The 12,165-nt window shown below is 39.1% G+C and overlaps 1 protein-coding gene across 1 annotated transcript in view; it reads left to right on the plus strand.

The window, feature by feature from the left end:
• The window catches only part of NF1 (neurofibromin 1), a 464,504-nt gene that overhangs the window by 282,035 nt on the left and 170,304 nt on the right, over positions 1 to 12,165 (plus strand). The window contains 4 exon segments of the mRNA XM_030222524.1: positions 1,530 to 1,627; positions 3,491 to 3,637; positions 4,997 to 5,143; positions 5,427 to 5,537. Of these exon segments, the coding sequence (XP_030078384.1) occupies positions 1,530 to 1,627; positions 3,491 to 3,637; positions 4,997 to 5,143; positions 5,427 to 5,537 (503 nt within the window).

Genomic DNA, 12,165 nt, shown 5'->3' on the forward strand with positions numbered 1-12,165 from the left:
CACTTCAGAACATAATCAATACAGGAAAATATCCGCTACATTTTACAGGTTTAAAACCCACAGGCCCTGATGCATAAAGGGGATCGCAGGCAAATGAGCTGCACAGATCCCCCTTTATGCATCCTCGCTGTTTGCGAGTTTGAGCTGTCAAATGGATTTGACAGCTCTGATGAACTGGACTGCCACTGTTATCCCGGTGGTCCAGTGGACCCTGCCCCCCCCCCCCCCCCCCCCATTCTTTTTTTAAACTTCCCCCTCCCCCGTGACCCTGGAACCTTTTTTAAAAATTTTCCCTGTTGGTCCAGTGGACCAAACCCCTTTACCTGCGCAAGCACACCTCCCTCCCGCACTCAACCCACATCCCCACCCCTCCCTGCACCTTACAACAAGGTGGAGGCAGGAGGGCAGGAGCAGTGATTCACCTCTCCTGCCTTTGGCCGGCCCGGAATAAAATGGCAGCGCCCAGGCCCTGCCCAGTGCATTCTCTGATGCACTGGGCAGGGCTAAACACCATATAAGGAGTTTTCTTTCCCTTATAAGGTGCAGGGAAAACTATTTTTAAAAATTCAAGGGGGGGCACGCCAGGAGGTAGGAAGCACAAGCAGGGCAGCATTTATAGGTTCCTGCTTGTGCTTCTCTCCTCTCCAACAGCTCCCGAGCAACTGTAAAATTTGCTTATTAAATTAGGGCTGCTCTGGAGCTGTGCATCCCGTGAAATACACATTTGATTACGAATGAACTCATTAGAATACTAATGAGGTCATTGTAATACATTTGCATAGGGTTCCCTATGGCTACTAACGGTACAGATTAGAGCTACGGAAAACCCTTTTTTGAATTCCTTGCTACCTAAACTTTTGCTTTAGACTGGCTAGAACCAGTCTAAAGCAAATGTTAATAACAAGGTATTAATAACAAGGTAAGCTTTGTGCATCTGGCCTACTGTTTCTTCACAAGGCTGTTGGCACTTGCCTCTAGAAATGAGTCAATAGTGCTTTAGACAAAACAAAAAAAAATGATACACTAAGGTTGAGTAACACCTGATGCTTGCTTATGAAAATGTTGAGTGCGGAAGCTAAATGAATCTGTGATAGACTCTGGCTTTGCATTTCTTGAAATACTGTACCATTTCAATGAAGCATTTGATGTGTTGACAACCAGTAATCCATGGACTGGCACTGACTCTCCTTTTTGAGGCACATCAAAATCCAGTATGTCAGGTTCCACTGAACTTTCAAAAGAACATCTCTATTCTGCCTATACTCCAGCTCAAAATAATGAACAACTGCTCATGGAAGAATCGTGTGAATAATTTTCCTCTGACAGTTTCAAGATATTTTTTTGCTTGGTCAAGATACTTTTATGCTTGGCCTTTGCCAGCGAATTGCACTGGTGGGCATGGGAGGAATTTTCAACTTTTGTGATTTTTGATTTTTTGTTTTTGAATAAGAGTGGTTTTTGGGGTATGGTTATTTTAAAGTAAATATACCTTATGTCGCAGCTGGAAAAATGAATTCTTCTTCTTCTAGATCCTGCAAAGTATTGCCAATCACGTTCTGTTTACAAAAGAAGAACATATGCGCCCTTTTAATGATTTTGTGAAAAGCAACTTCGATGCAGCACGAAGGTAAGCAAGCTAGCAATTTGCCAGTGTTACATTTGTAGAAGGTCTCCTCTTTAGGAGTTCTGTGACAAGTTATAAAGTCACAAAGTAAGAGAATGCCTAATGCTAGTTCTGACCTTATTTCAACTCCTAAACCAGGCAGGCTGTTGTCATGCACTGTCTGCCATCTTACATGTTAGAGATCCCACAGTGGGAGCAGTGAACTGGACAGAAGGCCCCAGGTGAGGGTTGCCTTCAACCTCCCCCTTCCCTTTTGTGCTTATGTGCTTGCAGACTGTTTCAACCCCCCACCCCAAAGTGGTTTGTGATTCAAGATGATTGCGCGTTTTGCCATCCCTTGTGATAGCAGTGCCCATTGTTGATTAATGTAGTTTTAGGGTCCACTGTGCATTGACTTAGTTAAGTACCGAAACAGGGAAAGGGGAAAGCAGAACAAAGAGCCCTGTCTCATTGCAAAGAAGTCAGAGCTGCAGAGAGGTTAGAATGCCATTCCCATATCTATGTAAACTATGCTTGGTTTGGGTGAATGGACCTTTGACCGTCTGTCTGAACTTTTCAGGTGTGATCAGGGAGCAAATGATTTGAGCAAAGGGATGAAGAATATACAAAAAGAATATCTGACTTGTTTAAGGAGAATTTATGGATTAGGAAATTCTCCAGGTTCCTCAGTGTGACCTAGATAAAGAACACTATCCAAACAATTATGCTTAAAGGGACAGTGTTGATTGAAAAGAGATATTTCTGAAAGTTATTTGCCATTCCACTTTACAACTTGACCTATAGCTGCGTGCTTGGATCAATTTAATTAGTCCCCCACCCCCCCCCCCCTTTATTTTTGTTTCATGACCACAATTCTTTTTTTTTTTTTTTTTTGCTTTCTCTTCTTACCATTTATGCTGTTACTGCTATCCTTAAAGACCATTGATATTTTATTCAACTGTTTAGAATTTTCATTTTTCTTAAATGAAATTTATAGGTTTGTATCTAGTTATGCTGCTTGCCTCTCCCTGAAAAGATGCAGATTTCAGAATATGCATGTTACAGTTTTCTTAAATATACGCTAGAATATTTTGTCTCTTAGTTTGAATTTATGCATGTTAATTCATAGGATAACATATGCTAAATTGATTTTGTGCACACTTAAGTTTTTTAAGGCACATTAATGAATATATATGCCTAATTTTAACAAGCCATTGTGAAGAGAAAGGAAATTGATAATATGCACAGGATGGATGTTTTGATTAAAAATAGCCAGGTCATTGACCAGTCTGGTGACTTGGGGCTCTGCTTTTCACGTCAATCAAAATTAAATCGGAGCAATCAACTGGTGCTGGGGATGCTGCAGCAATAAGAGTTCCCAGCCTCTGGGATAGGGAGTCCTAGCCATCATTCAACAGTGGCACATAGCAACCAGGCTCAAGGTCCATACTGCTGCTATTATGAGGCAACTGTAATCTATCCCTTGACCAAAGACTTTTGTTACAATGGCAGGGAAGAGGAGCCTCTGGGGCTCTCTTCTAATTGTATTACATAGTAACATAGTAGATGACGGCAGAAAAAGACCTGCACGGTCCATCCAGTCTTCCCAACAAGATAAACTCATATGTGATAGTTTTTGAGTATACCTTACCTTGATTTGTACCTGTCTTTTTCATGGCACAGAACGTATAAGTCCACCCAGTACTATCCCCGCCTCCCAACCACCAGCCCCGCCTCCCACCACCGGCTCTGGCACAGACCGTATAAGTCTGCCCAGCACTAGCCCTGCCTCCCAACCACCAGCTCTGCCACCCATTTGAAGCACAAAGGAATAGGAATGAATGACAGGGCTAGAAATTACCTTAAAAAACTCTTTTCTGTGCTTAGGTTTTTCTTTGACATTGCTTCGGATTGTCCAGCCAGTGACACGGTGAATCACAGCTTGTCTTTCATCAGTGATGGTAATGTGCTGGCTTTACATAGGTTGCTTTGGAATAATCAGGAGAAAATTGGCCAGTATCTCTCGAGCAACAGGTAAGAAACTTAAACCCTCGTTGCAGTTCAGAAGGTTTAATACAAACTGTATGATCTTTGGATGAGTCTATACTTACAAAGTTGATAGAGAACTAAACAAGTTACAATCTCAGTTCAGTCCCTGGGACACACCCAGCCAAGTCAGGTTTTCAGGATGCCCAAAATGAATATGCATGAGACAGATTTACATTAAGTGGAAATAGTGCATTCAAATTTATCTCATACATATTCATTGTTGATATCGTGAAAACCTGACTGGCTGGGTGTGTCCTGAGGACTGGGTTGAGAACCCCTGCTGTAGGTGGAGGGGGTGGTACATTATAGTACCATTTATCTGGAACAGAGGCCAATCCAGGTATCTCATTTTTTCAGATAATGGGTGTTCCTATTCCCTTCCCTCCCAGCAGCTTGCCTGGTGCTTTGATAACCTGCTGTTTTTGCTGTCTCTCCATTCTGAACATTACAGCCTCAGCACAACTGTTTGAATAATGCAGTGTCTCAGGTGGGTGGGACTGCAAGAAACGTTTTTCCAAATAATGTAACTTGGCCCGGGAACAAGGGTTTTTTTTCCTGGATCTTTGCATTAAAGGTGCTCTGCTGTATAGATAATACCGTAATTCTTTGGTGGAAATAGAGTTCAGTTCTTATTGCTAAACAGCTGCAGGACAGTTATTTAAATGGAAGATGCACTTTTATTTCCAGAGGCCTATCTGTTTATCGAGAGCATAAGTTAACTGCCTTTGAACTATTAGCACCTTAAAATACTTTATGCTATTCTTGTTTTCATATATAAGGAGTACTAAGCATATAATAAAGTTGTATGAATGCATCTCTTAACCTAACAAAGTGAGTTCTTGATGAGTGATTCTCCAGTTCTAAAGGTATTTGGGTAATGAACTTTATCTGCAGTTTCTGTTGCAGCATTCTCTCCTTTTAGCAGAGAGATGCCTCAACATGTTAAATATCCCCACCCTTGAAGAAGAATATTAAGAGTTTAATTGTTTTTCTTCATTGTTATGTTTTTGCAATGTAAGCAGTGTGTTGCCCTCCAAGTAAACCTACTCTTGAGAGGTTGTATATGTTTTTAAATGTAAATAATTAAATAAAGAAAAAGCAGAGGGTAAGCTCCACTGAAATAGGAAAACCTGGAGGAGTTAACATTCTTTTGTAGACTTTAAAATATGCTGCCCTTATGGATAGGTTTTCAGTTCTCAGAAACAGAAGTATCAAAATCACAGCCTTTAATGAGCAGAGGAAAGCTTGGAGGGAGAGACTGTGTTCTGCTTTCTGCATAATGTGTCTGTGCATTCATATTTTATTAAAAGTATTTGGTTAAAAAGAACTGTATGATCCTTTCAGGGACCATAAAGCAGTGGGCAGGAGACCCTTTGATAAGATGGCAACTCTGCTCGCGTATCTGGGGCCCCCAGAGCACAAACCTGTAGCAGACACACACTGGTCCAGCTTAAATCTCACCAGTTCCAAATTTGAGGAATTCATGACCAGGTAAGAAGAGACTTATGTTACTGGAGGAAAGCAGTGACATCAAGTTATAATGTGTGCAAAGCAGGATATATAAATACCACCATAAGGTTAAAAGAACTTTTTATTAAATTGTTAAGGCTTATTCCATATACGTACTAGTGAAATAGCTTTCACAAATATTTCATCTTCTTAGTTGCTGCTGTGTTGAGCTGTGTCAGTGTTTTTAATGTTGTGGCCCATTTAAAGATAGGTATTTATAATTATTGCTTTGAAGTTGATCTTGCTTTTAATTCCCAATTTTCAGGCACCAGGTACATGAAAAGGAGGAGTTTAAAGCATTAAAAACTCTTAATATCTTCTATCAAGCAGGGACATCAAAAACTGGAAATCCGGTGTTCTATTATATTGCTAGGCGGTAAGAAAAAGCTTATGTTTCCTTATCTTCAAAGCTCTAATTCTGAATAGGACCAGAACCACTGCAGCATGGAACTGTTAGACTCCCTAGTGTGTGGCCTCCATATCTGTACTCTCCTCGTTACACTTTCTTTTGTTAACTGACCATCTTATTTGAGCCCTCCAGAACAAAAGTGGGCTGTGTCCACTTTTTGCATTATTTCAGCTATACACTGATTCCCATAGCCTCTATGGCCTAAAAACTTAGAAGAAAAGTTGGGCCATATCCATACCTAACCAATTCTGCCATCAGGTATGGACATTAGGGCTGTACCAAATATTCGTATTTGATTCAGTTTGGCCCTGAATATATTATTTGTATTTGACCTTATAGTGATTTAATTTTGAATACGAATAATCCGAGGCTCTACTGTGCTAAATCCCACTGAAATAGAACTTGATTTCTGATTTCACATTGCTTCTTTTATTATGGTAAATCTCAACGCCCATTATTTATATTTGGTATTCATATTTTGCCAATAATATTTTTCATTATTCGTCTTCGGATGAATAATAAAATATGCTGTTCAGTACAGCTCTGCATGGTCAAATTTTTCTTCTAAGTGTTTAGGCCAAAAAGGCTATGAATTAGTGCATAGCTGAAATAACTTCAAAAAGTGGACATGGCCCGCTTTTGTTCTGAAGAGCTCATTTTATCCTATAAAATCATTTATCGTTCTCTGGTAGCACAACTGCAATGCAGGATTTTTTCTATTTACTCTTCATTGAATTTTCCATTAAATTCCAAGAATACCTGAAATATGAAATGAAGCCAAATGTAAAATATAAGACAAAGTAATACTAAAGTACATCTCTGATACTTGCCAAAGTAGATAAAGACAATGGGGAATCCAAGAATCATAAAAAGAATGAAGGAATAAAGAATTATCCTTTCAGAATCCAAAGAAAGGAAATTACTAGAATACAGAGACTATATTTATTTATTTATTTATTTACAGCATTTATATCCCACAATTTCCCACCCATGGGCAGGCCCAATGTGGCTTACAACAATCTACATAAAAATACAGCATGTCAGGGGTCAAACAATTAATGTCCTAGAAGTATAATGGGGAAAAGGCAAAGCGAGGTAAAGAAAAAGAGCAGCGGTGAGTAATGTGACACCAGAGGAAGACAGATCAGAAGGTAGAGATGCTTGGCGGGAGTGGTGCATACGCTTTGCCAAATAGAAAGGTCTTGAGGTGCTTTTTGAAAGTAGGGTGATCAGTAGTAAGTTTCACCAGTTTAGGCAGTTCATTCCAGAGATGAGCGCTAGAGTAGGAGAAAGTTGATGCATAGGTGCTTTTGTATTTAAATCCATCACATCAACATGCAAGCTACTCTAATACCATCAGTCTGATGCACCTAGATGATTGTTATTTGGACAAGATTTTGCATCAAGAAACTGTTTAAACTGATCAGGATCAAAAATATGTAGGATTTATTCTGAAAAGTGAACACATATTTACAAGAAAATTTCAAATAAAAAGTTAATACCAAGGGCACCAACAAACCTTTTAGTGTGTCACTTTACATAAAAACTCCTTCCCCTCCCTCCCCCAAATAGATACAGTCTTTGTCATCTCCTTCTTCCTGCCTGACAGGTAGTAAATTCACATATTGTGAGGCATATTGTTTGTTGGAATTTACCAGATCGCCAAAAAAATATCTCAGAGTCTAAATTAAATCTCCTAGTCTGATCAGAGTTCCAGAGCTGCTGTAAATGCTGAAAAACTATTTCAGTCCTCAAAATTTCCACTCTGGCCTCCTAATCATTTCCTCCTTTTTTTGACATCTATTTCCCAACTCTGCAATGACCCACAAAGGTTGCTCAATATGAAACAACAGATTTTTCCATCTACACAATAGCCACACAGTGTGTCTCAAGATTTAATATTTTACTTTTACTTTACACAGGACTTATACCCTGTAATTACCACAAGTAGTTCTATGCCGTTCACAAAGAATAAAGAGTGACAAGTTGTTCAGATTATGCATAGTAATCATAATTAAAAATTACAATAAATCAGTTTAAATAGTAAAAGCCCTCATAATCTAAAAAAAATGTCTTAAAAAGTCTTAAGCTTTTTCTTAAAAGGTAAATAATTACTAATCATTTGGAATTCAGGAGGCAATGAACGCCATAGAGTTACGAATTGATGAGAAATAGAAGTGGACAAGAATCTTGTATACCTGACCTTACTTACAGAAGGAAAATGTAAAAGAAGTTGTCTACATAATTGATCTGATTTGTAGCTAGAAGAAATATTAACCCCATTCACCAAATAAGATGGAGCCTCACCATGCAATATTCTAAAGACCGTAATCCCCAATTTGAACTGCACTCGTGCCTCAACAGGGAGCCAGTGCAATTCAAACAAATAAGCAGTTATCAAATCAGAAGTACATAAGTATTGCCATACTAGGACAGACTTGAAGGTCCATCAAGCCCAGCTTCCTATTTCCAACAGTGACCATCCTAGGCAACAAGTACCTGGCAAGATCCCAAAAAGTACAATACATTTTATGCTGCGTATCCTAGAAATAAGCAGTGTATTTTCCCCATGTCCATTTTAATAATAGTCTATGAACGTTTCCTTTAGGAAGCCATCCAAACCTTTTTAAAATCCCGCTAAGCTGACTGCTTTTACTACATTCTCTGGCAACGAATTCCAGAGTTTAATTACACGTTGAGTGAAGAAAAATTTTCTTCTATCTGTTTTAAATGTACTACTTTGTAGCTTCATTGCTTGCCCCCTAGTCTAGTATTTTTGGAGTAAGCAATTTACGTCTACCCATTCCATTCCACTCATTATTTTATAGATCTCTATCGTATCTCCCCTCCAGCCGTCTTTTCTCCAAGCTGAAGAGCACTAGCCACTTTAGTCTTTCCTCATAAGGAAGTCGTCCCATCCCCTTTATCATTTTCGTCGCCCTTCTCTGTACCTTTTCTAATTCCACTATATCTTTTTTAAGATGCGGTGACCAGAATTGCACACAATATTCAAGGTGCGGTCACACCATGGAGTGACACAAAGCCATTATAGAGTTCTCATTTTTTTTTCCTTTCCTTTCCTAATAATACCTAACATTTTATTTGCTTTCTTAGCTGCCGCTGCACACTGAGCAAAGGGTTTCAATGTATCATCAACAAAGACGCCTAGATCACTTTCCTGGTTGGTGACTCCTAATGTGGAACCTTGCATTATGTAGCTATAATTTGGGTTCCTCTTTCCCACATGCATCACTTTGCACTTGCTCACATTAAACATCATCTGCCTTTTAGATGCCCAGTCTCCCAGTCTTGTAAGATCCTCTTGTAATTTTTCACAATACTCTTGCGATTTAACAACTTTGAATAACTATGTCATCTGCAAATTTAATTACCTCACTAGTTACTCCCATCTCTAGATCATTTATAAATACGCTAAAAAGCAGCGGTCCTAGTACAGACCCCTTTGGAAACCCACTATCTACCCTTCTCCATTGAGAGTAGTGACCATTTAACCCTACTCTTTGTTTTCTGTCTTTTAACCAGTTTTTAATGCACAATAGGACACCTTCCTGAAGACTTCTCAAAGAAGCCTTTCTACAACTTGAAAAAACGTTATTGCAGTAGTCAATTCTAGATGGAATCGGAGACTGAACTAAAAGTCTAAAACAAAATGTCAAAATATTTCTTCATAAACCAGAGCTTTTTTAACAAGAAAAAAGATTTCTTAACAAGATTTATATGTGACCTCAAACTAAAACAGGAGTTTACTTACTCCAGTAACAGCGATGCCTATAGCTGCTTCTGGGTGCAGTGCAGGCTAATTAATACTTCATTGCACTCTCAGGCGCACTCCCTTACTGCCAATGGCCAGCAGCCTCTGTGTCTCACAGTTATTCACTGTCGCTTGGGCAACAGAGTTGGCCTGAATTGGGTAGGAGGAAAGACCTTCGCCTTCCCCTTCCTTTTGCCCATTAGAAACAATAGAAGTTGGTAAAACAGAGGGCGAAGGCTAGGAACATTTTAGGTAGCATGTCCCCATCTTGGGTTCCCAGGCAGGATTCTTTCCATTTCCAGATGTTGGTTTGGCGTACAGGGTTCTATGCTGTCTTCTAGTAGAACTGCATCTCCTGTCACATACTGAGGCTGTCGTGTTGCTGAACCCCCCAGAACTTTTATTTTCAGATTTCAAATAAACTTCGTAATTTCAGCCTTCATATGGAACCTGTCTTCCATATTATGTCATTTGTTTTTCCTCTCTGCCATAAAGATGATTCTGGATAATGTGTGCATCAATGGAAGTGTTTTTTCTGCCTGGAAAGATTATGGAATGTGCTTACAATTTGCACATAAGAACTGCCATTCTGGGTCATACCAAGGGTCCATCATGCCCAGCATCCTGTACATGACAGTGGCCAGTTGAGGTCATACAAATACCTGACAAGGTCCTAATGAATAGATTCAGTTCTCATTCATATCCATGGAGAGCCATGGTTTTCTTCAAGTCTTCTGACTAATAATGGTTTATGAACTTTTTCCTCAGGAACTTGTCCAAGTTCCTTACAAATCCAGCTATTCTGACTTCCTTTTCATATCCTTTGGCAACAAATTCCACAGTTTATAACTGTGTGCTGAATGAAAACATGTTTTCTTCGAATTGTTTATCAAGTGGCACATATTAATGGAGTTTTCCCTAGACTTAATACTATTTGAAATGTTAAATAACAGTTCCCTGTTTAACCATTTCAGCCCACTCCTGGTTTTCTAGACCTCCTTTCAGCCATGTCTCCTCCAGGCTGAAGAGCGTTAACCTGTTTAGTCTTTTCTCATGAGGGTCATTCTATCACCTTTATTATTTTGGTCACTCTTCTCTGAACCTTTTCTAATTCTGCTGTGTCTCTTTTGAGATGGGACAGTTAGAAATGCACGATTCCACCATGGATCTGTACAGATGCATTCTGATATCCCTTGTTTGTTTCCATTCCTTTCCAAGTAATATCTAATAATCTTTTCACTTTTTTCAGTGCTGCTGCAATACTGAGTTGTGGATTTCAACTTATTGTCCATAATGACTCCATTATCCATTTCTTGAGTTGTGGTGCCTGACAGAGAACTCAGCATTGTGTATCTTTAGCTTACACTGTTTTTTTTCCTATATGTATTTCTTTTGCAATTATCTACATTAAATTTCATCTGCCATTTAGATGCTCAGTCTACATCTACAGTCCTGCCAGGTCTTCCTGTAATTCCTCATAATTAATTACTTTGAATAATTTTGTGCTATCAGCAGATTTGATTATTTCACTCACCACTTGTAAAGATGTAAAAAGACTGGAAGTGGTGCAAAGAAAAGCTACAAAAATGATATGGGATTTGCGTTGCAAACCATACGAGGAGAGACTTGCTGGCCTGAACATGTATACCTTAGAGGAAAGGAGAAACGGGTGACATGATACAGACGTTCAAATATTTGAAAGATATTAATCCGCAAACGAACCTTTTTCGGAGATGGGAAGGCGGTAGAACTAGAGGACATAAATTGAGGTTGAAGGGAGGCAGACTCAGGACTAAGGTCAGGAAGTATTTTTTTACGGAGCTCTGCGGGAGGTGGTGGAGATGAAAACGGTAATGGAATTCAAATCTGCGTGGGATAAACTCAAAGGAATCCTGTTTAGAAGGAATGGTTCCGCGGAAGCGGAGATTGGGTGTCGATGCCGGTAATTGGGAAACAAAATGGGAGCTGGGCAGACTTCTACGGTCTATGCCCTGATCGTGACTGAATAGATAGGGATGGGCTAGAGAGTAAATTTTAAGGGGCTTCGACTTTAGCTTCAGAACTTAGTACAAGAACAGTTCTGGGCAGACCTCTACGGTCTGTTGTCTGAGAAAGGCAAGGACAAATCAAACTCGGGTAAGCATATAAAGTATCACATACCATGTAAATAAGTTTATCTTGTTGGGCAGACTGGATGGGCCATACAGGTCTTTATCTGTCGTCATTTACTATGTTACTATGTCACTTCCTTTTCCAAATTATTTATAAATATATTTAAAAGTACTAATGTTCGTACAGATCTTAATTTAGTCCCAGTACCCCCAGCGTGTTTTTTTTTTTTTGCAATGTATTTTATTGATTCTTGAATTGCTATCAACAAAAGCAAAATTACAATTTAAATGTAACAGCTCCAAGTAAAATAAATCAAATGATAAACCAAAAAAAGTCTCTCAAGTACTAGCATTCAATAAACATTTTAAACCATGCCCATCGTGTTTCAACACTCTGAAGATGGAGAGACTCTATGTCTGGGAATAGTTTGTGTAGGTTTAAACAAGCGTTTAGAGGCCCCTTCAGCATCAGTTTTAACTGTTTAATTTAGTTTTAAAAAATGCAGATAATTCATAGTCATGTAATGACATATTGTGTTTTTGTTTTAATGTGGTATTGTGGGGTTATTTGAATGGACTGCATAGGACAGATTAGTTATCTGATTACAGTGATTTGGGGTAGGAGTGAGGACCCTGTACATATGTCCCTTGGACGAGCATGTTTATTATGTTAGTTATTACAGGCAGAGGTTTATATAGAAATAAAACAAAA

The sequence above is a fragment of the Microcaecilia unicolor genome, chromosome 13, assembly GCF_901765095.1.
Source record: "Microcaecilia unicolor chromosome 13, aMicUni1.1, whole genome shotgun sequence".
In the NCBI taxonomy this organism is placed as follows: Eukaryota; Metazoa; Chordata; class Amphibia; order Gymnophiona; family Siphonopidae; genus Microcaecilia; species Microcaecilia unicolor.